At 37.0% G+C, this 26,170-nt stretch overlaps 1 protein-coding gene across 1 annotated transcript in view; it reads right to left on the bottom strand.

Annotated features, from left to right (window-relative positions):
* Positions 1–4,536: 4,536 nt before the first annotated feature.
* ZCWPW2 (zinc finger CW-type and PWWP domain containing 2) overlaps positions 4,537–26,170 on the bottom strand; it is an 84,525-nt gene continuing 62,891 nt past the window's right edge. Inside the window, 4 exon segments of the mRNA XM_019422861.2 lie at positions 4,537–5,184; positions 8,454–8,578; positions 14,797–14,864; positions 15,955–16,004. Coding sequence (XP_019278406.1) covers positions 5,023–5,184; positions 8,454–8,578; positions 14,797–14,864; positions 15,955–16,004 — 405 coding nt within the window. The 3' untranslated portion in view covers positions 4,537–5,022.

The raw sequence follows: 26,170 nt of genomic DNA, 5'->3' as shown, positions 1-26,170 counted from the left end.
CATCTCTCCAATATGAAAACAGCCCATCCCCATCAAAGGACACCACAAGTCTCACCCAATCATGTATCAGGCTCAACATTTAGGACTTCATGATTTACATCTGGTCCAGATATGAATTGGACCTATAAACTGAGAAGACAAATCACAGGCCCCATCCCCTTTCCACACCCACACAATATGCATTGTTATAATAGAGACAGGAAAATCACAGTAAACACCTCATTCAAAATGAAGAAACTTGTTCCTTAGTGATTCTGAAATCCTTCTAGGCAAATTAGCCAAGTTTCCCTGCCAAACGAGTAGGATATGTTTCCTCATCAGACCTTGGTCCTGCTCCCAGGGGAAGGGAAGGTGAGCTGGGGGTGGGGTGGAGTCTGGTAGTGTAGGAGGAAGATCTTTGGTCCATTGTTCTCTACAGCTCCTAGCTCTGTCCTCTGAGACCTCCTTTTCCACCATCTTCCTCATTTGCTTATGAAGAGGACACTGAGACTTCTACTTCTTTTGGGTGGCTAAGTTTTCCTAGCCTATTTCCTACATAGAAAACTGGGGGCTCAGGGGTCTTTCTTCCCCCTCTCAAACAGTTTCAGTCTCATTTAGTTCAGGGTATTAGTACTTAAGGTGGTGTCAGTTTTTCTACAACTTAGTGGGTTTTCTATGTATTTGATTCTAGTCCATTCTATGTGTCAAAACCACAGTTATTTTCAAGACAGGCTTTTCTCTCCAGATTTAATTACTAGCACTTTGGGCATGTCAGGTGGCTGCACTACTATACCTTTAAGCTTTGCAGGAGGTTTAAAAGTCATTTTGTAATAGTTTGTAATGTTATTAGCCACACCCCTGATTGGGTCCTTACCCTGAGGCCATGTTTTCCTGCAAGCCCCCTAGATTTGGTCTTTGTCTCTCTTGCTGTGATTCAACAACCAACCCCTGGACTTGATCACTGTCCCCAGGCTACATTTTAATTTGAGAATCTTTTTCTGGTTGGAGAGGCTGAAGATTAAAAAGTTTTATTTTTTAACCCAGCAACTTCTGGGCTGCTTGCAAACTGTGTTTTATTTTGTTTGGTTCTGAGCATATCTCCTTTCTCATAGTACTTTCCTATATGCATTTAAAAGAAAACAACTCATTCTTTCAGAATTTTTCTTGGAAACAAGTTTCTCCTCTCTCCCCTACCCTTTCATTTGCTGCTCACTACTCTGCATGCCTATACCATGCAACCACTCAGTGGGTGGGAAAATCCTAATATTTAGATTTGCGTACATAGAATATCCCACTTGGACCTTAACGTCAAATTTGTCTTTACTAAACAACTCTTTCAGAATTCTACTAAGTGACAGCAAGAGTTGGCTCAGCCCTAAAAAAGAACTCAGAATTTTTTAATTGCACTATGTTTAGACCTCTTCTTGGAACCATACAGAGGAAGAAATAATAGAGCAGGATTTGGATATTTCTATTTTGGATTTTCAAAATCTTACCTTTGTCCCTTGGAATGTCCACAGATGCAAATTCTACTGGTCTGGAAGTATCTGGAACAGAACTATACCAATTCTTAACCCCAATAAGTGGTGGAGTTATGGAATGCCAGCTATTTGGTAGAGGCATTAGGTTATAGAATGGTTTCGTTCCATGAAAAGCAATACACAGTTCACTTCAGTTTTCATGAATAAAAGTTTCCTCCAAAAAGAGCTAACTGCCAATTTTTTCCACAAAGCCTCTAGATAGTTTATGATAGTGTTAGGTCTGTTAGTGGACATATTAACTATCTGTGACTCATCACCCTCCACTGCAGAGCCAGGAAATTCAAGGCTGTAGACACTACAGACTTTTGCAAGTGCAAGGGTGCACTCCTCTCTTTATCCCACTGGTGGCAACAAGTCAAAATACGTAGCCTGTCTCCACTAAAGATAGAGCTAAGCTTCTTACCACTGGAAATACCTGCATAAATTCAGCTTCTGCATGAGGCAAATGGACCAGGACTTCCTAGAATATAGGGCAACAGAGTTGGCTTTGGTGCTTAACTTTCCACAGTCTGTAGATCTAAGTGGGGACTCAGCTTCTGGTGGACCCAGCCCTTCCATAGGTTCATGGAGGCTACAGACTAGCTGGTCAATTCACTGCAAAGAGGATTAGTCAGCCACTCCTCAAACTAGACAAAGAGGAGGTCTTATTCCAACCCAAAGGCTCAGGCAGAAGGTCCTAACATACTGCTTTATAGCCCCCATATCAAACTTGGTATAACTAGTGTGCTTAGAATTTAATCTCCCTTGATGAGCAGATACAATTTCCTTATAATGTCCTCCTCTGGGCCTAGCAGGAGGCCCTAGCTATAGAGGCAGGGTACTGTCCACCTCCAGGCCTGCCCTGGGAGTCAGCATAGTCAGAGAAGTCTTTGGCCCCAGTCCCCCAGAAGCAGGTGTATCACCTCAGGTTCTGCTGAAAGAAGCACATTTAGGCTTTAGGCTTTAGGCCTAGGATAACCAGGCAGAGGCAGTCAGAAGAGAAATGCTTTTGAGACAACAATCATGGTCATGACTTGCATAGTTTTCTGTGTGTTAAGATTGCTCTATGCATTTTATGTCTATTCATACATTTCCTTTCACAGCAACTTCTACTCTATAGATGGAAAAAAGCCCTGGCTCAGAGAAGTTAAGTAACTTGCCTCAGGTCTCCCAATGAGTCGGCGGCGGCACCAGGACGTGAAGGCAGGCATCGTGTTTCCATAGTCCCACTGCTATGCCCTGGTGTATGTTGAGCGGCCTGCCCTGAACATGGGGTCTTTACCAGCAGGTAGGGTTTGCCAGCCAGGCAGGATTCTCAGCCTTGAGGACAGAGATGTTAGTTGACTGCTCCTTCATCCGTTTTCCTGAGCACATTCTATCTGGAAATTTGAAAGGCTATATTCTCACATGGACAGAGGCTCCCCTCTGTCCTCTTCTTGGAAAAGGCCTTTTCCCTAAGAGCCTCTTCTTGGAAGGAGATTGAAGTTTCCTCTGCAGACAGAGCCAACCCAAATGTTTGTCCTCAGGACCAATTTGAACTGCCCAAGTGCACAAAGACTTCAGTGGAAATTCCGGACTTCTGCAGCTTAGAACATGGCAGAGATGAATTCAGTCTGGAAATTTCAGTGTCTTACCCATGGACTCTAACTTGGAAGAGCACTGGCTATTCCACCAACAGGAATTAGCTGCAAGTGATCTAATTAGTCTACCACCTGGGGGCTTAGATCAAACACTCGAATTGTGGGTCAAGTCTTTCAAATACAATTATAGTCATTTTATTGTTGATTCTAAGAAGTAACAGGAAAATGGGATCGATTACTTCTTGAGACATTTTGTAGGCTGTGAATATAACATCATAGCGGCGAGAGAACGAGGCGAAGTTTTTCTGAAAGGCTATGGAGTAAATTCTGTTAGAAGAAAAAGAGGAAGCCTTAGTTTCCACTGTTTGATACCATTTAGAAGTAAATATGATGCAGTGAGAGAGTAGTCATAGTCTGGCTCATGGCGTGGTTCTGAAAGGCAGGCTCTGTCAAAGCACGAAGAGTTTCGAACCTTTGCTGAACTCACACAGTTTGGCCCCAAACGTGGTATCTGCCCCACGCTTCTAATCTGCACCTATGCTGACCTTCAGTGAACAGCACTGTGAATACAAGAACCCTGAAGTCGACCCCACCTCCCCCCTACTGTCGCATGCCTATTTCCATTCTCAAAATCCTAATAATCCACTCATTGATGTTAATGCAGCTGGAAACCGTTCTGCTCTCTCCATATAGCACCACCATATTCAGGTTCTCCTAGTCCTGCAACTGGATTTCCCAAGCAGCCTCCTGACAAGGAGCCCCGTCTCCAGTGCTCTCTTGCTCACTCCATTCTCTGTGTTGCTGCTGGTGTGATCTTTCTGAAATGTAAAAGGGACTCCACGGTCTGAAACTCTTCACTTGGCCCCTACAGGTACAAGTCCCTTAGCCTGTGTGCACAGTGCTACGCATCTGCTGTGGCTACCTTCACACCAGTATGTGGTTACTCCAGCTAATTCAACTAGCAATAGGTCCAAGATGCTGAATTGCTTTCTCTTCTCTCCTCAAGCTTTGTTTTCGGTTTCGATGTGCTTGGAATCCCCTTTCCCTGATCCCATACTCCCCCAAGAGAGACATGGAGAGCGAGCGAGAGTGGGTACTAGAGATGGATGTGCGTTAGAACACTTATGTGGAAGGACACCCACTGAAACTGCTCATGGGAATCCCTATGGAATGGGGTTTCAGGGAGGCGTTAAGGGAGTGGTACTGTAGGATGCACTTTTTGCTTTCCTATAACGCTGAGAATTTTTTTATTGTGAGTATGCCTAACTTAATCTCATATTTTTCACCATGGTTTCCATCCTCACCTTCAGAGATACTGATTTAATAGGGAAGCATCCAGGATTCTGATCTTCCACAGCCTCCCACCTCCACTCAATCAGGTTTTGGAATCATGGTTGAAATGATTATTTCCAGTATAAGGCAACTGGCACCTTTGAGAAGAACCCCAACTCTAATACACAATAATTTTTTTTATTATTTCCTTTTATTTTATAGTAGCTTAATTCCACTACCAATACACATACTCAATCTCTACTCTGCTTGAATTATATGGAAGAATTATAATAGCCTTGACAGACATCTAAATAGCCACATTTGAATAAAGGGCCGAAATAATCATTGTAAAGCACGTGTTTGCACAGTAAGTTTCATAAACCATTTTAAAATTAAGGCAAACAAGAAAAAAAAATCTACAAATACAAATATCAGGGTTTCTTAAATGCTAAATTGTTTTTTTAAATCTTAAATCTTAACACTAACTTGAAGACCATTTGATTGGCTCTCAAAACAATGGATATTCTAAAAGCATAAAACAGGAAGTTGTTACAAATAGCAGCTTTGGTATAACATATACCTATCTCCCTCCATGTTTTCAAGTTTTTGACTTTGGAAAAATATAAACACGTAACTTTTTATAATTAACTTTTGAAAATATCAATAATACCTTAAAATTCAGACATTAGAGCATCTATTTCTTTAAACTTGTTAGTTATATTGTCAATACATTCTCCAGCTTTTAATTTTATCCCATCAATTACAAGACAGTCTTCTTCATAGTGGTTTTCAAATGGACCGCCTGCAGGAACTTCAGGGCTGCATTCAGATAACTGTAAAAATAACCACACAATTCATCAGAACGATATCAAATTTACTAGAACACCGGCTTAATTATTTGAACCAAATGTAAAGTAGTCAGTAACTCCATAAGCCACAGCAGTTACCCAAAGTGTTCTGTTATGCTGGTGGTCAAATAATGATCCCCATGTAGAGTATAATGTACAAGAAATGTGTTCATATAAGAATAACTTATTATTCAGGTCGTATTTCTTTCCCCCAACATTATACATTTTTAGGTTTAATATTACGTGTTGGAAAAACATGATCAGTTTCATTCTATGACTTTTCTATATTTATTTATTTTTATAATTATTATTATAGGGAATACAGCTTAAAACTGTTTGAGTCACACCTTCTATGCCTATCTTCTCATAAGCCTCTGCATGACTTACAAATAGCGATAGCTTGATCTAGCTCAGTGGGAAGAGACACAAGTAAAAACAGTGCAGATATACATAAACACATACAAGATTTATAACTTCAAGATTCATTAAAGGTAGAGATAACTTCCATGAAATTAAGAAAAAAAAATACATGTAATTTATACAAGTATTTTCATGTAACATCAAAAACTGTACCTTTTAATACAAATAATTATTCAGCAAACTCTGTTTTATTTGTATATGGCTTATCTAATTTGTGAATTATTCTGGAAGATTTTATAAAAATCTGATATTAATTTCCTCTTCTTGCTTATAAAGTTGGGGCATGAAAACCAGTGTTAATATGCTAAGGAAGAGCATAATTAGGAAGGTGACTCTACTGAGGAAAATATTCTCATAAAACATTTCAATGACAAATAGAAATGAATTTTGATTATCCATGTGTGTATGCTTTCTTTTTTATGTTGTCACTCTCGCTCATTGGTATAAATGCTTGAGAGTTATCAACCTCAAACCTGATACATGAAATGAAGAATGAAAACACCATCAAATTTACAACTTTGAAAATAGCTTAACCGAATCTGCTCAGAGAATAAACATGCTTTAGCACCTTAAAATTATCAGGTGGCTCTTTTTGGTGTGTTAGCTTATAAGAGGCCACTTTCTCCTACAAATAAAACGCAGCTCCAGCTTTAAGCAGTGTTAACTTTGGAAGCCATATTAATTTTCCCTATTAACTTGAATGAATGAATGAATGAAAGAAAGAAAGAAAGAAGAAAAAAAAGAAACCCTTGTGGTGATCATTTCTTTTCTTTTAAACTGAAAATTGTCCCAGCTTTGATAGTTGGTTTCATTGCTATTCTTCTCATTTAAAAGTGAACAAGGCCCTAAATATACAGAACCTGGTGTGAATGCCAGACTTACAAAGCTCAGTGTGGAGAATGGCTTATGAACCAGTCTGCAGGAGGCACTCACCTGCCTGCCAGCAAGTTAAGATGGTTAATTTTTACAATTCTTAAGTGGCTTTTGAAAGCATAAAATATTACAAGAATCTAAAACAAAAAGCAAGCTCCTGCCTGGTGATATATTAAAACGATGTATTTTACCTTAAGGAATAAAAATCCAAAGTAATTTTCTGTTCTATCAAGTTACTAGTTATAATGGTAAAATAGAAGCCAATTCTGTGGCTGTAAAAGCTCCAGGACATCTCTATAAAAAATCAACCTGGCTGTATTTTTGAGAAGAGAAACTGCAAACACTGAAAACACGTTGCACAAAACCATATGGTGCTCAAACAAAGCACACATTTGCTGGAAAAGACTAATTGTATATTAATTATATGTCTATAACATATATGTTGCTAATCTACAGATCCTGTTTGACAAAAGGTAAGATCAATGGAAAGAAAAAAAATTGTTTTTTTCAAAAAGGAACTCTAATTGGAAAAATGCCATTCACAACGGTACAAATTCAGGCACAAGTTGATATGGCTGGTGCTACTTAAGAAAACTATGGTTTTCAATGTGGTAAGAGTTTTTAGCATTAATTTTATTTCCTTTTGGTGTATTGCTCTCTTTAACTGTAAATCTTGTATATTTTGATTTCCAACTCGGTAAAGGAGGTGTTTACGAATCATCTTTATTCTTGCTGAAGTTCTGAATGAAATCATGCAATTGGGCAGTCTGCCAAAGTGGGTAAACAACCTTGTCCACGTATAAATCCACCTTTTCCAGCATCTGAGAAGAGACAGACTCGGGAATGGGCAGTTGCTCAACAGGAGAATGTGGGAAAAGAGAGGAAGTAAGGAAGTCTCAGCACTTACTCTCTCCAGGGACTGCCATTGCCAATTCTCATCTGTAATAACAGCTAACCTTGGGTGTCAGTTACTATGCAAAGTACTTTTCCCGGTTTGCCTTATTTAACCCACAAAGAAATCCTCTTGGGCAAGTGATAAGCAACTGTGCCAAATCACACAAGTCCTCCCTGGCAGGACTGGGGTTAGGACATTGGTATTATATTCCAGAGTAAGAACTCCCAACTGTTGTGTTCTCTGGACTCCAGGCACAGCATATATCTAAATGAATGAATGAGAGAATGAATGAAACCTTAAGGATACATGACTTCTTGCTGCCATTTTTCTTCCTATCTGGAGAACAGCTGTACTGCCTTGAAGAAGTGTCTGCCTTATGACTTATTTTTCTCATACCTACCACACTGCTGCTCTGTATTAATGACCTAGGCTTGTACCCTCATTTTATTTGCACAAACATGGAGCTGATTTGCTGGGAAGTTTGATAATTTATGTTATCACACATAAGAACTGAATAAAGTAAGCATGCATGGCCTTTCTCAGTCCAACATAGCTAGCCAAAAGGAAAAAAAAAAAAAAGACAAATCTAGTTATGAATGGTGAAAAGTATTCCAACGAAAAATTCTACCTCCAGTGTGTTAATAATGAGGTCTGTCCCTACAGAAGTTGTCTCTGTGCATGAAGCAGGCAGGGCAGATTTCCTAGCAAGCTGCTCTTATCCAGCCTCCTCTCCTGACTGTGAAATTGGCAGCGGTAGGCAGTTCTCTCTACGGTGGCACCCGACCGACTACTGTGAGCTCCTTCCACTCTTTCTTCATCCCAACCTCAAAGATCCAAAAAACAAAGGGCTCCTCCACACTCACAGATTTTTTTTTTTTCAAAAACTGATAGTTGTATTCTGACCTTTCAACAGGTTACTAGTTTATTCACTTCAGGATAATCAAGTGCTCAAATTTCAGAAGGGAAAAATGTTTTTCATATAATTAAAATTTACAGCCAGGAACAATTTCTGCCATTGACAGAATCTGAACTTGCTATTTAGGCCTGATAATGATTACAGTGCTACCTTTTCTCCTGTATTCACTTCTTCTCCACGCTCCTCTTCAGACTCATCGGGTGCTCCTGTGGGCTCTAGTGCCTGCTGTAGCATTTGCTCCAGCTCTTTTAGTAAAACTTCTGTCTCAGAGACAACTAAAAATCATCATTAATATAACAGAAAAAGTGCTACATTTTAATTAATTCAATCTAATCCATAATCTTAGCCAACTCAAAAGAGAAAATCTAAATGTTACAAGATAAAAAACAAATATTTTGTATAGTTCTCACAGATGGCCTCTGCTTAATGCAAAATAATTAAGGATTTCCAGGTGAATATTTTCCAATTATTCCTGTCAAAATGTAGGTGATATTCTTGCTATGTGTACATCATGAAAAGCTCACTAGAAGTGTCTTGTTTTGCTTTTTTTTTTTTTTAAATCAGGGCCAAACTAAATTGTTTTTTATAAACCAGAGGTCAGCAAACTTTTCCCATGAATGGACACAGAGTAAATATTGCAGGCTTTGTGGTCTCTGTCACAACGACTTCATTCTGCTGCTACAGTGCAGACCATACACGTGTACCTAAATAAATGAGAGTGACTATGTTCCGATAAAACCTTATTTACAAAAACTAGTGGCCTGTGGGCCAGTTTGCCATGCCTACAATAAACTATTAAAACTACTGTTTAAAAGGAGAGACGATGTAATTAAGCGGTCAGGCTAAACACAGGCTAGTCTACTCCTAATCCGAATAACAACACATCTTAATTGCCTAATATATGTATTATATATGTGTGTGTGTATATATACATACACACACACACACACACATATATATTTAAATACCACACTTACAAAATTTGTGTGTGTGTGTACTACTGTGACATGAATTCACTGAATTTGCGGACATAAAATAATATCCCCACAAAAGAAATGAACTCCTATTAAATAACTCTATAGACTCAACTACTGATTAATAACATGCAGTTGGATTCCTGACTTAAATAAAATAAACATTTTTGTTTCATATAGACTTGTTGAAGTAAAAATCAAGGAAAGGAAGCCACATGTGGCCTGCTGTCCTGCACAACAGACAGAGGGAGCATCTGAGAAGTCGTTCCAAAGGCAACATGATTCAAAGCGAAAGGCCATGAATACACACCCCATTATTTTCCACTCGGGTGACAAAAACTGGACATAGTACCCTCTATTATCCACCATTCTTTGGCAGGACACCAAAAATCCCACTACGTAGAACATCTAAAAGTTCACGGAACACGAAAACAGACCCACACAGGACATATGCTTTGGAGCTAACCTATTATCAGTGAATATGCAAGCAGGGCATTCTCAGCATTAACATTCAGTTTTAATCTAATTGTTGGACATATTTAAAATTCTTCTAACTAATTATGTTTAGGAAGATTGCACATGCATATGCATCCCTTTATGTGTGTGTGTGTGAACACACACACACACAGAAGTATCCTTGTAAACTAAGCATGTTTAAAGGCAAAAAACAGAAATTATCAATGTGAAAAGTCTCATGCACTGTTTCCTCCAGTTCAAAAGAATCCATGTTTTATTAGAATCTTCTTTGTTGGTAATTTCCTCTTATCTAGTACTCGTAAGAAAGAAAGTTTAAAATTCTGCTAGAACGTTATTAAATAATAGTGTCAAATAAAGTCATGGGAGGTTATGAAATAGAAAATTTTCCCTCTCTTGGTTGTCACTACAGTATTAAAAAACAATTTTTAGTTAACATTTTTCACTTCACAGTTTTGTCTACAAAAATAATTTTTCTGTCAGTTACTTATCACTTGCCCCAAGTACTTTTTTATTCAGTCAACAAATATCAATTATGTGCCTACAAAGGGCAAGGGACTCAAGAGTAGGCATTGACCAACGAGCCTTCCTGGCCATCATCTCTTCCTAGCCAATCTCAGGTTTTCTCTATGGAAGACTTCTTTCCAAACAGTTTGAAAGTAGCTTTCTGATAAGCCATTTGCACACCTTAGAATCAGTTCCTATGTTTAAAAACAAAACAAAAACTGTAGCTGACATGTTAGTTGTGTCCACATAGATATGTGTTCTGTGGTAATTGGTAAAGCGTAAGAACACAGAGTTTTAATTATTACATTCTAAAACAATGCTATTCAAAATTTGATGGGCATAAGAATCACTGGGAGAATTTACTAAAAAAATACATGAATGCAACCCATGTTTACCGCATCAGGATTTTCTAGAGGAATGTACATTTTTATTGAAGCTATTTTGTTTAACGAATTGACTTCTCTTTATGATAGATTTCTTACTAGTAACCTGTTACTGAACAGACAACTACTTGTGGTTATCTTCAGACTGATTCTCCAGTCCCACTTACAGATGTTGTGTTTTCCTACTTTATACTCTGAGTCTATGGAAATTGATACTGACATTTAATGCACTGTTGAGAAGATGAATTTTGAGCTATGCTGTAAAGGAAAAATGGACACAAACATCTTTATATTTCTAAGGCTAGGCTAAAATACAATCAATTTATGATAATGAATGTCATTGCCAAATGGCATTGTAGGCTCTCTGTTTTCAAGTGATCTGGAAAAATATGTACACTGCCTTCTGCTCAAAGGGTAGACAAAGTAATGGATGACTTCATAAATCAACTAGGGTTCATAACACCAACTTGATTGATGTCAAATTCTGCTTCCAGAGCAATGGGAGGTTTGCTTTTCTAAATAGGTATTTCTATATTGTAAACTGACAGAATTCAAAAATAATTCTCAAGAAATAGCAGTTACCGTAATGTACAAACTAGGTTATCAAAATTGGCCAATGATATCCTCCAAAGATAGAGGCATAATGAATGCCTTTGCTGATTGCATGACCAATCATCTTCTATCAATACTGATTATCCTGTGGTTTCCCTGACTTGTTTCAATTTGCTGTTTAGAGTAAAGTGGTAGCATTACAGTTATTCCATCACTCAGAAAAAGTTTTTTTAAAAAAGGTAAGAAAAATATATCTCTTATACTGAAGTCCATACCTGGATTTTAAAAATGAAATTTTATAAAATAATCTGTGTAGTTTTTCCATTCCTGATAAGAAATAGCTTACCGTTTGTCTCTTAAATAAATCAGTCACTATTTTAAAAGCCTTCAAGGTATACTTATGGGGTTTTATCCAATCTGTATTTTTTCTACTAAATGTTTAAAGAAGCTGTTTATTTCCTTATATACCCCAAAGCTGGTATGGAAAAATATCATCTGAAATAAATTTGCAGGGTCATTTCAATATTGAAATTTTGAAAGCATTCTTACAGAAGGAGGCTGAGGAGGAGGAAAAAGTACTTGGTTTTGTTTGGTTATTAAATAACCACAAACACTCCTCTTGTGTGCTTACAATTTAAATGTAGAGACGAGTACAATACAAGTTAGAATGTAATGAAGAAGAGAGCACCATTCCTGGAGACACAAACAGAAATAGGAGGCAAGGAGCTTTCTAGGAAAGGGGCATGTGGGCCAACCCCACCTTTTACCCTAGAGGCTAAAGCTGACTCCAAACCAAGAGCAGGTGGGCAAAGTTTGTCCTGAGCAGCAAAAAATCACCTGTCTCCCCGTCCCCCTTCTACCCCCCAGCCCCAGCCCCTAAGGTCTTCATGCTCCCCTGGGGCTCACCCCATGATCCAGACCTTTCCTGGATTAACCATCTTTTTCCATGTTTATCTATCTCAGGTGGCTGATGAACACATCCTTTGCTAATTTGATAATGAGTGTCATAGATTATCAGTTGGTCTGGGGTAATCTGCCAATCTCTTTTTAAACTTTTATAGACTGTTTACTACCCAAGAATAAAGGAGGTATTTTCTAACAAAAAACAGTGATACAACAAAACAAATGACTAAAACCAAAAGACCAAAAGAAATCAAAACCAATTCATTAAGGGGGATACAAAGGGCAATAATGAGATTTTAAAAGTGCCTAGGTCAACTACCAGTACTGTGCCCAACCCCCCTGTATTTCGCTTTAAGTTTCCTGATACTCAAAGCAACCAAGGAAACAGCTGCACACTTTGATTAATTTTAAGAAGATATGTGACAAGAGCACCTGGGTGGCTCAGTTGGTTAAGCCTCCAACTTCCGCTCAGGTCATTATCTTACGGCTCCTGGATTCAAGCCCTGCACTGGGCTCTGTGCTGACAGCTCAGAGCCTGGAGCCTACTTCGGATTCTGTCTCCCTCTCTCTCTGTCCCTCCCTCACTCTTACTCTGTCTCTCTCTCTCTCAAAATAAATAAACATTAAAAAAAGGAAGATAGTGACTGAGAAAAACCATATAACCTCTTAAGTGCCTTAGTTTCCCCATTGATAAAATGGGGGATATAATAATATCTAACTGTTTATCTTATATAGCTCTTGTGAGGGCTAAATAAACTAATATATACACAGTGTTTAGAACAGTGAAGACACAGAGTAATTGGTACAATTGGTACAGGTGTTGGTATTATTAGTTCATCATCATAGATGAATTTTCTTGTCCCTAAACACTGAAAAAAAAAAGAGTTATAGGGACAATACAAATATAGTACATAATATTCCTGGTACTAATTTTCCCCAAAACATAGATATGCTCCACAAGTAGTTATTTCTTAGATTAAATCTATATAGCCATGGGCTACAGTTTAAAATATTTAATGATTTCTATTAATTTTCTATTAATTTCTATTCAATTTTTTCTATTAATTTCCAGAAATTCTCTCCTTGTTGGATAAGAGGGCTTCTACTGCATGTCTTTATTACAGATGAAGCAACTGATACTTGGACAGGTAAAGTAGCACTTAGTTAGCTCTCCTCCTGATCTCTAACTAAAGGACAGAGAAAAGAAATGGGTAGAGCTTAAAAACTAGAAAGGAACAGCAAATCTGGGTAGTAGGCTGCTGGGAGACTTTAGCACTTGGGAGTGTAAGGAAAGTGGCTCCAAAAAGTGGGGCAGACATTCAAGAAGACGACGGTAGAATTTTCACTTGATCAAGGACTGATCCTATCTCAGGCTAAGAAGAAAAGGAGTGATATCAGAGACTTAGATCACGGGATCCATGGAAATATGAGTAGGGGTAAAAAAACTGAGGAGGGTTAATTTACTGAAGAAGAACCACTCTTTCCAGAAGTAGTCAGCTCTTGCAAAGAGCACAGTAAACTAGATATTTCTGTTTTTTAGTTGTTCAAAACGTGAAGAAGGAGTAAGACACAGATCAGGTTCACGGTCTGAACAATTAACTACTGAGACTTGAGAGCCATTCAGAATGTGAGACTCCTAAAAGGGTATCAGTGGATATCCATGGAGATGTATTCACCCATTTACACAGAAGAGTGATTTCCAGTCAATGGAGTCATGGCCGTGATGTCCTGGGGTTTCTTCCAAGGTAGCCCATTTGAGTCAGAGGGGGAAAGGATCCCAGCATTGGAGCCTTCAGCTGCAGTGCCAAGGTCTCCTAGTGGGAACTCAGTCCAGGGATGAGCAGACTTTTGCCTTTCCACAGCAATATCTGAACTAATCATGGGAGGCAAAGGGACAACTTGGCCAAGAAAAGGCACCTGAGTTAGCAGGAAAGCAGCAGTGGAATACATTTAAGAAGAGATAGAAACAACAGAATTTTGTGGTGGTTTAGGACAGGAACAAAAGGATTTAAAAAAAAAAATAACCACTCTGTCCTTCTTCTGACTGCTTTCCTTTCTTTTGATAAGACTAAAAATGAATGGCTGATTTAGCCATTTGAAAGGCAGTGCCATAGGACCTGGGGGTGGCCACAAAGGAGAGGGAATATGGTGCGGGTAACTTCTTGGGGTTTAATGGGCTTTGAAACCTCTGCGTGGCTGACAAAGTTCCATCTTGCAAATAAGCATTTGCCTACTTTTCAAGACTAACCAAAATGAAGGAAGAGTAAAGTGGTTTTGAAAACTTAAACTTTCTCCCCACATTCGCCCTACCGTGTTCTAATACCAATGGCAATTAATTCAGCTGGAAGCCCCAAGCTGCTGCTTTTCTTCTTTCTCTCCCATTGGCACCCCTAGGCCCCCAATAATTTTGGAATGGGGAGGTCTGGATTTTAATGTATTGATGTAGGTATTTCCTCCCACAACTGCTGGTGCTTTATTTTTAAAAGAAATTAAATACATGACAGAGCCGAATTTAATGCAAGAGAATAGAAACCCAAAGACAACCCAAATACCTAGTATGAAAATTAATACCAAAATGACTCACTAAGAGTTCTCTTATATGTATATATGTACAACATTTTTTTTCTTCAAAGAACGACAACCACATTCGGTAGAATTAGAGGTATATAAGAACCAGAAGCAGGACAGGCCTTCACATACCCACATTTTCCTTTGACATGGCGTCATCTGAACAAACATTTTCGAAAGAGTATTTTAAAATAGGTTTCCTAGAAAAAGGATTTGACAGAATTAGTTTCAAAAGATTAATCACGTATATTTAAATGGCCATTTATGTATATTCATTGATCATTGTAAATTATGAATATATTTCTTTATCTTGAGGTAATTTTCCTTGGTTTTTTAATACAGTAAGGCAGCATGATGCAGTGAAAAACCAAAGGGGAATAATATTGATCTGAGCCCTCACTAGGTGAAAAGCACTAATGATCTACCAAGTACCTTACATAGGCTTTTTTATGTAATTCTCGCCCCGAAAACCTACTAAGTAATTGCTGCTCTCATTTTATAAAGAAACTGAGGCTCTGCAAAATTGAGAAATTTGACGACGTAGGTAATGGTTGAACATGACAGGGCTAAATTCTTTCAGGCTGCAAAATCCATGCTTTTTCCACTACCTGTGTCACTGATTTAGAGTTAGAAAACATTTGTTCAAATGTATTTTCTCTAACCATAAGATCTTGAGAAAGCCACTTAATTTCTCTAAGTCATAAAGTTTTCATCTTTTAAATAGAGATGATTATAACATACCCCCTACCTATTTGATGAGGTTACTGTGAAATATAACTAAGATAAGGCAGTAAGTCTTTTTTAAAAAAGGTAATTACTCATCCTCTGAAAAAGGACAAAGAATAAGAGGAAGACTGTCATATCAGAGCCAGTATTTGTCTTTGAGCAGGACTACTCTTAATACAGCACTAATTATCATTCATCAAAAAAATAAACTGTATGGTTGGTTCAGTGATAAACACTAAAACTTGTCATTGGTGGCTTATCAATTCATTATAAAGACCTGTTTCTGGTTTGCACTATTTTAAACGAAACACCTGCTTCTCATATGGTTGCTCACATGATATTAATCTTATACTGTTCTGGTTCAACATATTTATATAAACATAAAGCTTTCTCCACTCCATACTTCTAAGACTATTACTTATCACCTTAATTCTTTTAGAAAATTTTAATGCTTCCCTAGAGAAAAAGAATCAAGAATCAGGGGTAAATGTCATAATAATTAAATCTCTTACACACACTTCAATTTCATCACAATACTTTTCAATTAAAAAAAAAAACCCATACCTTATCCTTCTTCTAAATTTTGGCTTAGTAGTGTTTCTGGAAACTTGCATCTATCAAATAACAACAAAAGGATGAATTAGTTCAAATGAGACTAGATGAGTTCAGTAAGATAATGAGTCCAAATGGCCCAAGTAATTTAGTCCAGAAGAAAAACTCTGACCTGTAGGTCTCAACCACACCTATAACTCTAAGTCAACCACCTCATTGTCACTACAATTACACCAATCTTCTCAACTTCCAGGAATGGTAGACTAATCCAATATGAATTCCCATCTCCCATATCTACTTCCCTTCCTCACTTCACAGACACATAATAATACAAAGTAAAACAATCTTTACATTTTTATACATGAACGACCTTTTAAAAAAAAAGAACTATTCAGATGCCAGAAACGTGGAATGCAAAACTATAGACAGGAACTGACATGGTGAAGGCCTACCAAAAGTGTATACCAGGATAGGGCCCAAAGGGCTTGGGATTTTAATGTCTAAGCAAAGATGAGATGAAGGATGTGGAGAAATTGGAACCTCCCTGCATTGTTGAAGGGAAGGTGAAATGGTGGAGCCACCCTGGAATATAACTTGATAGTTCTTCAAGATGCTAAATGTAGAATTGCTATGTGATTCAGCAATTCCATTCCTAGGTATGTACCCAAAAGAAACAAAACTATTATGTCCATACAAGAAAATGTATATAAATGTTCACAACATAATTATTCATAATAGTCAAAAAGTAGAAACAACCATCAATGGAGAGATGATATGTGATCTATCCATACGATGGAATATTATTTAACCTTTAAAAACAATGACTAATTATACTGAAAAATACTAAACATGGGTGAATCTTGAAACCATTTTGCTCAGCGAAAAGTGAAAAAAGTCAGACACAAAGACCACATGTTGTAGGATTCCATTTATCCAAAATGTCCATAAATAGGCAAATCCATAGAGACAGGGAAAGATTAGTAGTTTCCAGGGACTAGGAAAAGGTGGGAAATGGGCAGTGACTGCCAATGGGTATGAGGTTTTCTTTTAGGGTGATGAAAAAATGTTCTAAAATTATAAAGTGGTCTTGGTTGCAAAACTGTGATTATACTAAAAACCACTGAATTGTATACTTAAAAAGAGTGACTAAATTACATCTCAATAAAGGTATAATTTTTTCAAAAACTTGGTGACATGGAAAAATGGAAAGTAAAGAGATAGAATATATCAATGACTAGCAAAAGGAACCCAATGTAGCACTATTACTGTTACAAGAAAGCATAATCAGAGAGAAAAAAAAGCTATTACCTAATGCAAAAAGAAACAATCCACCTAGAAAGTATAACAGCTCTGACCTGTCTATACATAAAATCTTAGCCTTAAAATATATAAAGCAAAACAGAAAAGAATTACAAGTAGAAACTGATAAATTTACAGTTAAAATGGGATATTGTTATTTACTTCCCATAAAAAACTTATAAAGCAAAAAAATTAGCAAAGAAACAGGAGAATTCAACAATACAAATAATAAGTTGAATCTAATAAACACATATAGAAACTGGCACTGAATAATTAAAGAATACATATTGTTTTCAAGCTTGAAACATTTACAAATTTGACCACCTCTTAGGTCACAAAGGAAGCCTCAAAAATAGTAACCGCTGTTTTAGAGCCATATTCACTGACTAAAATACATTAAGAAATCAAACCCCAAAAGATAAGTGAATAAAATTTGTAATCAATTCATAGATGTAGAAGAATTTATACTGTCCCATAAACCTTTCTGTGATAAGAGTTATGATCTATGTCATTTAGGTCAGAGTTCTTGTCTCATATTTTAGTTACTGGTATATGTGACTTAGCTTCTCACTAGGTAGTACATTTGTCTCCATGCCATACCCTGCATGCCATAGGTGCAGATAAAGTGTTCGTGGAACAAATGAATGAGTACGTGTTCAGACAGAGATACAATAAACACAAATATCACAAGGAGAATACAGTGTCAGTGTTCCCGTCCATTCTGAACTGTCCTGTTTGTCGATTTAGGCTTTTAACGAATTCGTACGATTCACCCTCATTTCCTAAGACAGAACCTCAATGCCACTTTCACCTCTATGTTTGTTACCTTCTTTTATTTGTCTTCTCACTTTTATCTGCTAAAGTGAGCAGTGTCTCAGCCCATTTTGTCTAAATCTTTCATAGTTACACTGATCTTAATTTTACTGATCTTGAATTAAGTATCCACACTGCAAGGGTGGGATTTTTTTTTTTTTTTAACATACTAAATGTTTAGCAGCTAGCAGAGTGCCATTCATATTGCTATGTTCAAACGCATTAACTATAATGAGATGAAGGTTGAATTTAATAACTCTCAAAACATTATTAAATAGCTTAAATACCTTAAGAAGCATTCAAGGGAAGTTTGTAAAAAAACACTCAGGGAATTCATATTATTATGATGCCAAAAAAATAGGTGTTTTTTTGTGATCTTCAACCTCAAGTTAATATTCAAATATTTTTTCCACAATTTGTGTTATATATATATGAAAGTAAATAAGGTAAAAAGGTATATGGAACTAGATTGTCTAAATCATTGATCTACATCTCTATAAAGACAATGTACAGCTATTATTTTTAACTCATTATTAAGGATCAGCTTAAATTATGTGCATATTTGAGTTTAAAGTGAAAGCATTGCTACAAGGGGAAAAAAGATTAAGGTAACAAAGTACAAACTATTTCATAGGTATTAATAGAAAGAAATACTGTTAAATAGCTACCATAAATCAGGAAGATTTCTGTTAGAGATAATAAATTCCTTCCTACTTTGTTAAATATTCCACAGCAGCCAAAATGAACTAGTCAGTATCACCAAATGTCCTGTGCTTTCCTGCTCCAGGGCTTTGATAAAATATGACGTGATGGAGAAGAACACTAAATTTGGAATGACAGGATCATGATTTGAATTTAATCCCTGGTACTTATTACCTGTATCACTTTTGGTAAGTCACTGACCACTGGAATATCTAGCAAGAGCCTGGTATGAAGTCAACACTTAACAAATATTTTCCAACTAAATGGCTATTCTGCATTTCAGGATATTCTTTTACAACTACTGCTTAAATAAATAAATAAATAAATAAATAACTACCTCAGAGCATTTAGGGGTAAGATGAAATTAAATACCATGCCAGAAAGTATCTAACAGTACTCAACAATTAGTCTATGTTTGATCATTGTTTGTTTAACCTATTAGACTACTCCACTGGATTAGTGTCAGAATTCTATCCTTTTTCCTTAAAGCATATGACAAATGGAACTTATTAGCACTTTGGTATGGTTGGACTTATGGTCCATTCGTTTCCCAAGGTTGCCATAACAAATTACCATGAACTTGGTAAAGCATCAGAAATTGATTTTGTTATAGGGCTGTAGGATAGAAGTATGTCTCTTATGGACAGACTCTTTTGTGTGTGTGTGTTTGAAAAAAAAATGTTTATTTATTTTGAGAGAGAGAGAGAGAGAGAGAGAGAGAGAGAGAGAGAGAGAATGAGGAGGGGAGGGGCAGAGAGAGAGAGATAGAGAATCCCAAGCAAGCTCCACAGTGTCAGCACAGAGCCCAATATGGAGTTCGATCCCACGAATCAGGAGATCATGACTTGAACTGAAATCAACAGTCAGATGCATAACTGACTGAGCCACCCAGGTGCCCCTGGACAGACCCTTAAGGACAATTTCCTTGGGTTAGGATCCACCTAATTCAGGATGATTTCATATAAAAATCCTTACCTTAATTACATCTGCAATGATCCTTATTCCAAATAAGGTCACATTCTGAGGTTCCTGGTACTTTTGGGGGCTGCTATTCACCCACAAGTAGATACTATAATCTTTATCTATTCCACCCCTTCCACTTCTCTTCCTGTGTTACACTGCTGATTCTCCTATGTCGTCGAGCCCCAGGCTATTCAGAGTCAGGACCACCATGTGAGAATCAGCAACAACTGAGAGTTTGTTAGACATACAAATTCTCATGTCCATCCTAGGCCTACTGTGGGGTCCAGAAATCCATATTTAAAGAAGCTATTCAGATGACTTGTATGCAAACTGGAGTTTTTCAGGCGTTAGTCTATCTAGCCCACACCCATCCATACAAATATGTTATATATTGTCATTGATTATAAGGAAACTAAAGCAAGTATTAATTCTTTTCTTGTTAGATCTAAAAAAAAACAAGAGACATACATAAAGAGGGCAAATGCCATTTACTGCGAAAAAACGTGTGTGTGTGTGTGTGTGTGTGTGTGTGTGCATATATATAATGATAATTAGGATTACTGGCTTGAATTGCAAGTGATAGAAGTGCCTCTAATTGCCAAGATCAGATAATCCATAGGAATTGTGTTTACATCAGATTTATATAATCTTCATAAAGTGACTTGACATTGTCCATTTCCTTAAATCACTATTCATCTAAATGAAAATCATTTTATTTTTAAGAACAAGTTTGTTAGCTGTGTTAAATCCGAGAACATAAAATTTTGATTCAGCATTTTATGCTCATAGAAGACATAAATATGTTTTGTAACCTTCCATTGAGAGTAATTATCAGTCAATGATCACTAAAGAGATGCTTACTTTGACAGAATTTCCAAACACGAATCTGTGCCTTGAATAATGTACACAAACTCCTTGTCAAAAGTTATCATATAGAAGGAAATGCCAATATTCTCATTTCCCTTTGGAAAATCTACTGGGAAAGTATGCTTGGAATAAGGATGAAAACCAGTTTTATGCAGCATTGTAAGTGGTGGTTATTACTTAATCTGAGTATCTGGAGAGTACAAATAATAAAGTGAAGTCTTCGGACCTAGATAATGATTGTTTTTTTTAATCTTCTTTGAAGAGGGGGAAAGTTAAATAATCATTTTCTAGCTCTATTTTAAACACGATTTTAATAGACAGAATACAAATCTAGTGCTTCTTACATAAATGTCAGTCAATTACCATATGCTCCAGTCCAGTCACTCTCACTAGAGTTCAGTATCCCTGCAAGATTTGGACAATATCAGAGATCAGTCCTCGGCAATATGATTTATAAATATCTTGCTGTCCCCTGCACTATCTTTAGCCATGTCTAAGTTTTCACTAAAGTACTGTGGATTTCTCTGCTTTGAGGGGCTTAGCAGAGAAAACACTGGAGTGTGTACTCAAGCAGTGAGCTGCGACACAGGAGAATATTTTCCCTAAAAATAGAAGTTGACCACTAGACCACCTTAAATAGAAGGCATGAAAGACTTTCTATTAACACCTCCCAATCCTGGCTGAGGATACAAGTAACAGCATACTTCAAGAAACTCTATGACTAGCTACTTCACGGACAATTTTTAAAGTCTTGGACTTAATTTTTTTAAATAGTTTTTGACTATCTATAGCAGGGATATAACATATAAATTCACTATGGTTTTTAAAAAAATAGGAAAGATTTCAATTATATCTATAAAGAGATTAAGAATACTAAAAGCCAATAAAAACAGGGTGTCTAGAGACTCAAAGACCCCCATGAAAAGCAGCACTTATGTCACAGTTGTTTATCTGATTAAATGGTACCAGTAAATTAGATTATTTCACCTCTATTTTGATATTCTAAGAATCCAAGTCAGTTGCAAACAATTCCTATTTGCACATAGTTTTTCCTAAAGCAAGAGGAATGTTAGGATAACATAGAGTCTCTAAGGAAGACTTCCCAGAATTGACATACAGGCCTACCTTGAAGATATTATAGGTTCAGTTTTAGACCACCGCAACAAAGTGAATATTGCAATAAAGTGAGTCAAATTAATTTTTTGGTTTCCCAGTGCATATAAAAATTATATTTACACCATACTGTAGTCTATTAAGCATACAAGAACATTATGCCTATGAAAACAATGTACATACCTTAATTAAAATACACTTTAGGGACACCTGGGTGTCTCTTAAGCACCCGACTTGGTTTTGGATAATGATCTGACAGTTCACGCGCGAGTCCCACATAGGGGTCTGCGCTGACAGGGTGGAGACTTCTTGGGATTCTCTCTCTCCCTCTCTCTCTGCCCCACTCCCACTTGCATGTGCACATGCATGCTACCCCCCTCTCAAAATAAATAAATAAACATTAAAAAAACACTTTATTGCTAAAAATGCTAATCATCATCTGACTTTTCAGTGAAACCTAATCTTTTTCCTGGTGGAGGGTCTTGCCTCAATGTTGACGGCTGCAGACTGATCACAGTAGTGACTGTTGAAGGCTGAGATGGCTGTGGCAATTTCTTAAAATAAGGCAACAATGAAGTTTGCCACATCAATTGACTCTTCCTTTCACAAACAATTTCTCTGTAGTATGTGATGCTGTTTGACAGCATTTTACCCATAACGGAACTTTCAAAGTTGGAGTCAATCCTCTCAAACCCTGCCACTGCTTTATCAGCTACATTTATGTACTATTCTAAATCCTCTGTCATCATTTCAACAATCTTCACAGCATCTATGCCAGGAGTAGATTCCATCTCAAGAAACCAGTTTCTCTGCTCATCCATAACAAGCAACTCCTCAGTTGTTCAAGCTTTATCATGAGATTACAGCAATTCAGTCCCACCTTCAGGCTCCACTTCTAATTCTAGTTCTTTTGCTATTTCCACTATATCTGCAGTGACTTTCCCCAGTGAGGTCTTGAATAACTCAGTGTCACCCATGAGGATTATAATCAACTTCTTCCAAACTCCTGTTAATGTTGATATTTTGACCTCTTCCCATAAATCACAAATGTTCTTAATGACATTTAGAATAGTAAATCTTTCCCAAAAGGTTTTCAATTTACTTTGCCCAGATCCATCAGAGGAATCACCCTCTATGGCAACGATAGCCTTTTGAAATGTATATCTTAAATAATAAGACTTGAAAGTTGAAATTACTCCTTGACCCATGGGCTACAGAACGGATGTTGAATTAGCAGGCATGAAATCAACATTACTGTCATCGTACATCTCCATTATAGATCTTGGGTGACTATATGCATTGTCAATGAGCAGTAATATTTTAAAAGGAATCATTTTTTTCTGAGCAGTAGGTCTCAACAGTGGGCTTCAAATATTCAGTAAAACATATTGTAAATAGATGTGCTGTCATCCAGGCTTTGTTGTTCCATTTATAGAGCACAGGCAGAGCAGATAATTTAGCATAATTCTTAAGGGCCCTAGAATTTTTAGACTGGTAAGTGAACATAGGCTTCAACTGAAAGCCACCAGGTGCAATAGCCCCTAAGAAGAGAGTCAGCCTACCTTTGAAGGTTTGAAGCCAGGCACTGACCTCTCTCCAGCTATGAAAGTCCTAGATGGCATCTTCTTCCACTATATATAAGGCTATTTCATCTATAGCGAAAATCAGTTGCTTAATGGAGCCGCCTTCAAAAATTATGCTAGCTAGATCTTCTAGATAACTTGCTATGGCTTCTACATCAGCACTTACTGCTTTACCTTGCAATTTTATGTTATAAAGATACCTTCTTTCCTTCAACCTTATGAACCAATCTCTGCTAGTTTCAACTGTTTCCTCTATAGCTTCCTCACCTCTCCAGCCTTTGTAGAATTGAAGACAGGGCCTGGATTAGGCTTTGGCTTAAGGGAATGTTATGATTGGTTTGATCTTCTATCCAGAGCACTAAACTTTCTACGTATCAGCAATAAGACTGTTTTATTTTCTTATCATTCATGTGTTCACTAGAGTAGCATTTTGATTTCCTTCAAAAACTCTTCCTTTGCATTCACAACTTGGCTGTTTGGTATAAGAGGCCAAACCTTCGGCCTGTCTCAGCTTTTGACAGGCCTTTCTCATTAAGCTGAATCATTTGTAGCTTTGGATTTAAGGTGAGAGACCTGTAATTCTACCTTTCACTTGAACACTGAGAGGCCACGATAGGGCTATTAACTGGCCTAATTTCAATACTGTGCGTTTCAGGGAACAGGGAGGCCCAAGGACAGGGATGGTAGACAAAGAGGGTAATGGATGGTCATTGGAGCAGTCAGAACACGTTTATCAATTAAGTTTACTGTCTTACCCAGGCATGATTTCTGACACCCCAAAACAATTACAATAGTAACATCAAAGGTCACTGAACACAGATCAGCGTCACAAATATAATAATAATGAAAAAGTTTAAATATTGCAAGGATTACCGAAATGTGACACAGAGATAGGCAGAGAACAAATGCTGTTGGCAAATTGGCGCCAACACACTTACTCAATGCAAGGTTGCCACAAATCTTCAATTTGTTAAAAAACACAACATCTGTGATGTGCAATAGAAAAAAGTGCAATGAAATGAGGTATGCCTGCATTTCAATTAAATGCTAAAAAAGCTGATGCGTGAGAGCATCCAATGTTATAGTACCCATATTACACCTTTGTTCTGGATAAAAGAATGAACATTGAGAGCTTCATTATCTGTTTCTTCGCTCCATCGGCTTGAGTGGTCAAGATAACCAGCCTGATTATTTGACCCACGGACACTGTCAAATCTTCTGAGCCTTTATCCTCAGCATTGCGCAAAAGAAGATGATCTCTCTTCTATGTTGGAATACATAGACTCTACACAAGAGCATAATTAAAAAAATATATTCTTTAAGAAATTTTGTCTAGATCCAAGTCTTTAAATCAACTCTCTGAGGATTTCAGAAGTTGAAATGGAAGACATTCTTGCACTTACATTCATGGGAGGGCATGGAGGATATATCTCCCTTTAATCTGTATGACTATGTATGTCCCCACTATGTAGGGGGCATACAGATTTAAGATGTGTGCCTAATATATGTATTTCATGATACAGCAAATTATTTTGGGATCAAAGTGAAGGTATTAAATACACAAGCAAAAAGAAAGAGAAATATCATTTCAAAGTCATTATAATTTTAAGGGATTAACAGGTAATAATTTATAGGTCTTCAAGAAGGCAAGAGGGTTGCATTGTCTAATATAAATGAAAAGTTGGAAGGCTTGTTGGAAGAAGCCAAATGTTTATAAATTTGAAATTACAGATGAATTCTAATACGTTATGAGTCAATTCTCCTAATTTTCACTGACATTTTATTTTTTCCAATGATAACTCTTTCCCTTTGCAAATAGAAAAACAGTAGTTATTACTATTAGGCATAGAAAGATCATTTAATATCTAGTGCAATACCTACAGTCCATAAAATACAAACTCATTATTCAAATTCCTATTATACATTAAATCAATAACCACTCTCTATTTATTACTAACATTGTTTTTGGTTTTAATGGAATGGGATAAGGAAGGTGATGGCGGATGAGACATATTCCAAGCTTTAGAAGAAAAACAGATTCATCTTGTATATAGGTTGATGTTGGAGACGTGACCGATGGGTCTCTGAATCAGAAAGAAAAGATAATACTTGTAATGAATATAATCAGCAAAATAAGTGGAAGAAAGCTGCATAACATAACCTTTAGTTCCAAATAACAAAAAGGACAATACCTAGAAACTTCATGTGATAACCAGGACTCAACATGAAGAGATTTTTGTTCTTAACAAAAGAGCAATCACATTTTGTAGAATTATCTCTATTGCCTTCTGGCTCAACATTAAAATATAGAGTAGAAAACAGAGAGAGTAATAGTTGAAAAGTTTCGAATTTTTTTAAGTATGTAAGAACTCAAATTCCAAGTGAATTAATATTTTGAGTGAATGTTTCAATGGGTATTATGTATACAGAAGCAAAAACTATTCTGTTCAACACTTCTATTATTTTAGTGTCAACATTCAAAAATGATACTTTTTGTTTGTTTTCAGTAATTGGGACAAAAACAATTCTTAAAAGAGAGAAAATTATTGATAAACATAAATTTCTGTTTACCAAGTACCACATCTGCGTAACAAACCTTGAATTTTCTCAGATAATCACTGCACTGGAAAAATTACTGGTTTAAGAAGGCATCACCAATATTCCTCTCCACTTGCACCTTCTACAGCACCCCTGAGAACTACAACCCCAACAACAACAGGCAGCCCAACAGCCCTGAGATGGTCAAGATGCCTTGAATAGCCAGCTGCTAGCCAACACATCTTCCACAGCAAGCAAGCCCCGTGAACTTGGAGAATAGCATGCATGACCTTCACACTAGGACACTGTTGCTTCATCTCCAGGGAAGATAAGGCACATTTCCCCCCTAC

The sequence above is a fragment of the Panthera pardus genome, unplaced genomic scaffold (genome assembly GCF_024362965.1).
Source record: "Panthera pardus isolate Hobbes unplaced genomic scaffold, ASM2436296v1 HiC_scaffold_16, whole genome shotgun sequence".
Taxonomy (NCBI): Eukaryota; Metazoa; Chordata; class Mammalia; order Carnivora; family Felidae; genus Panthera; species Panthera pardus.
This window is presented reverse-complemented; position numbering and strand designations above follow the sequence as displayed.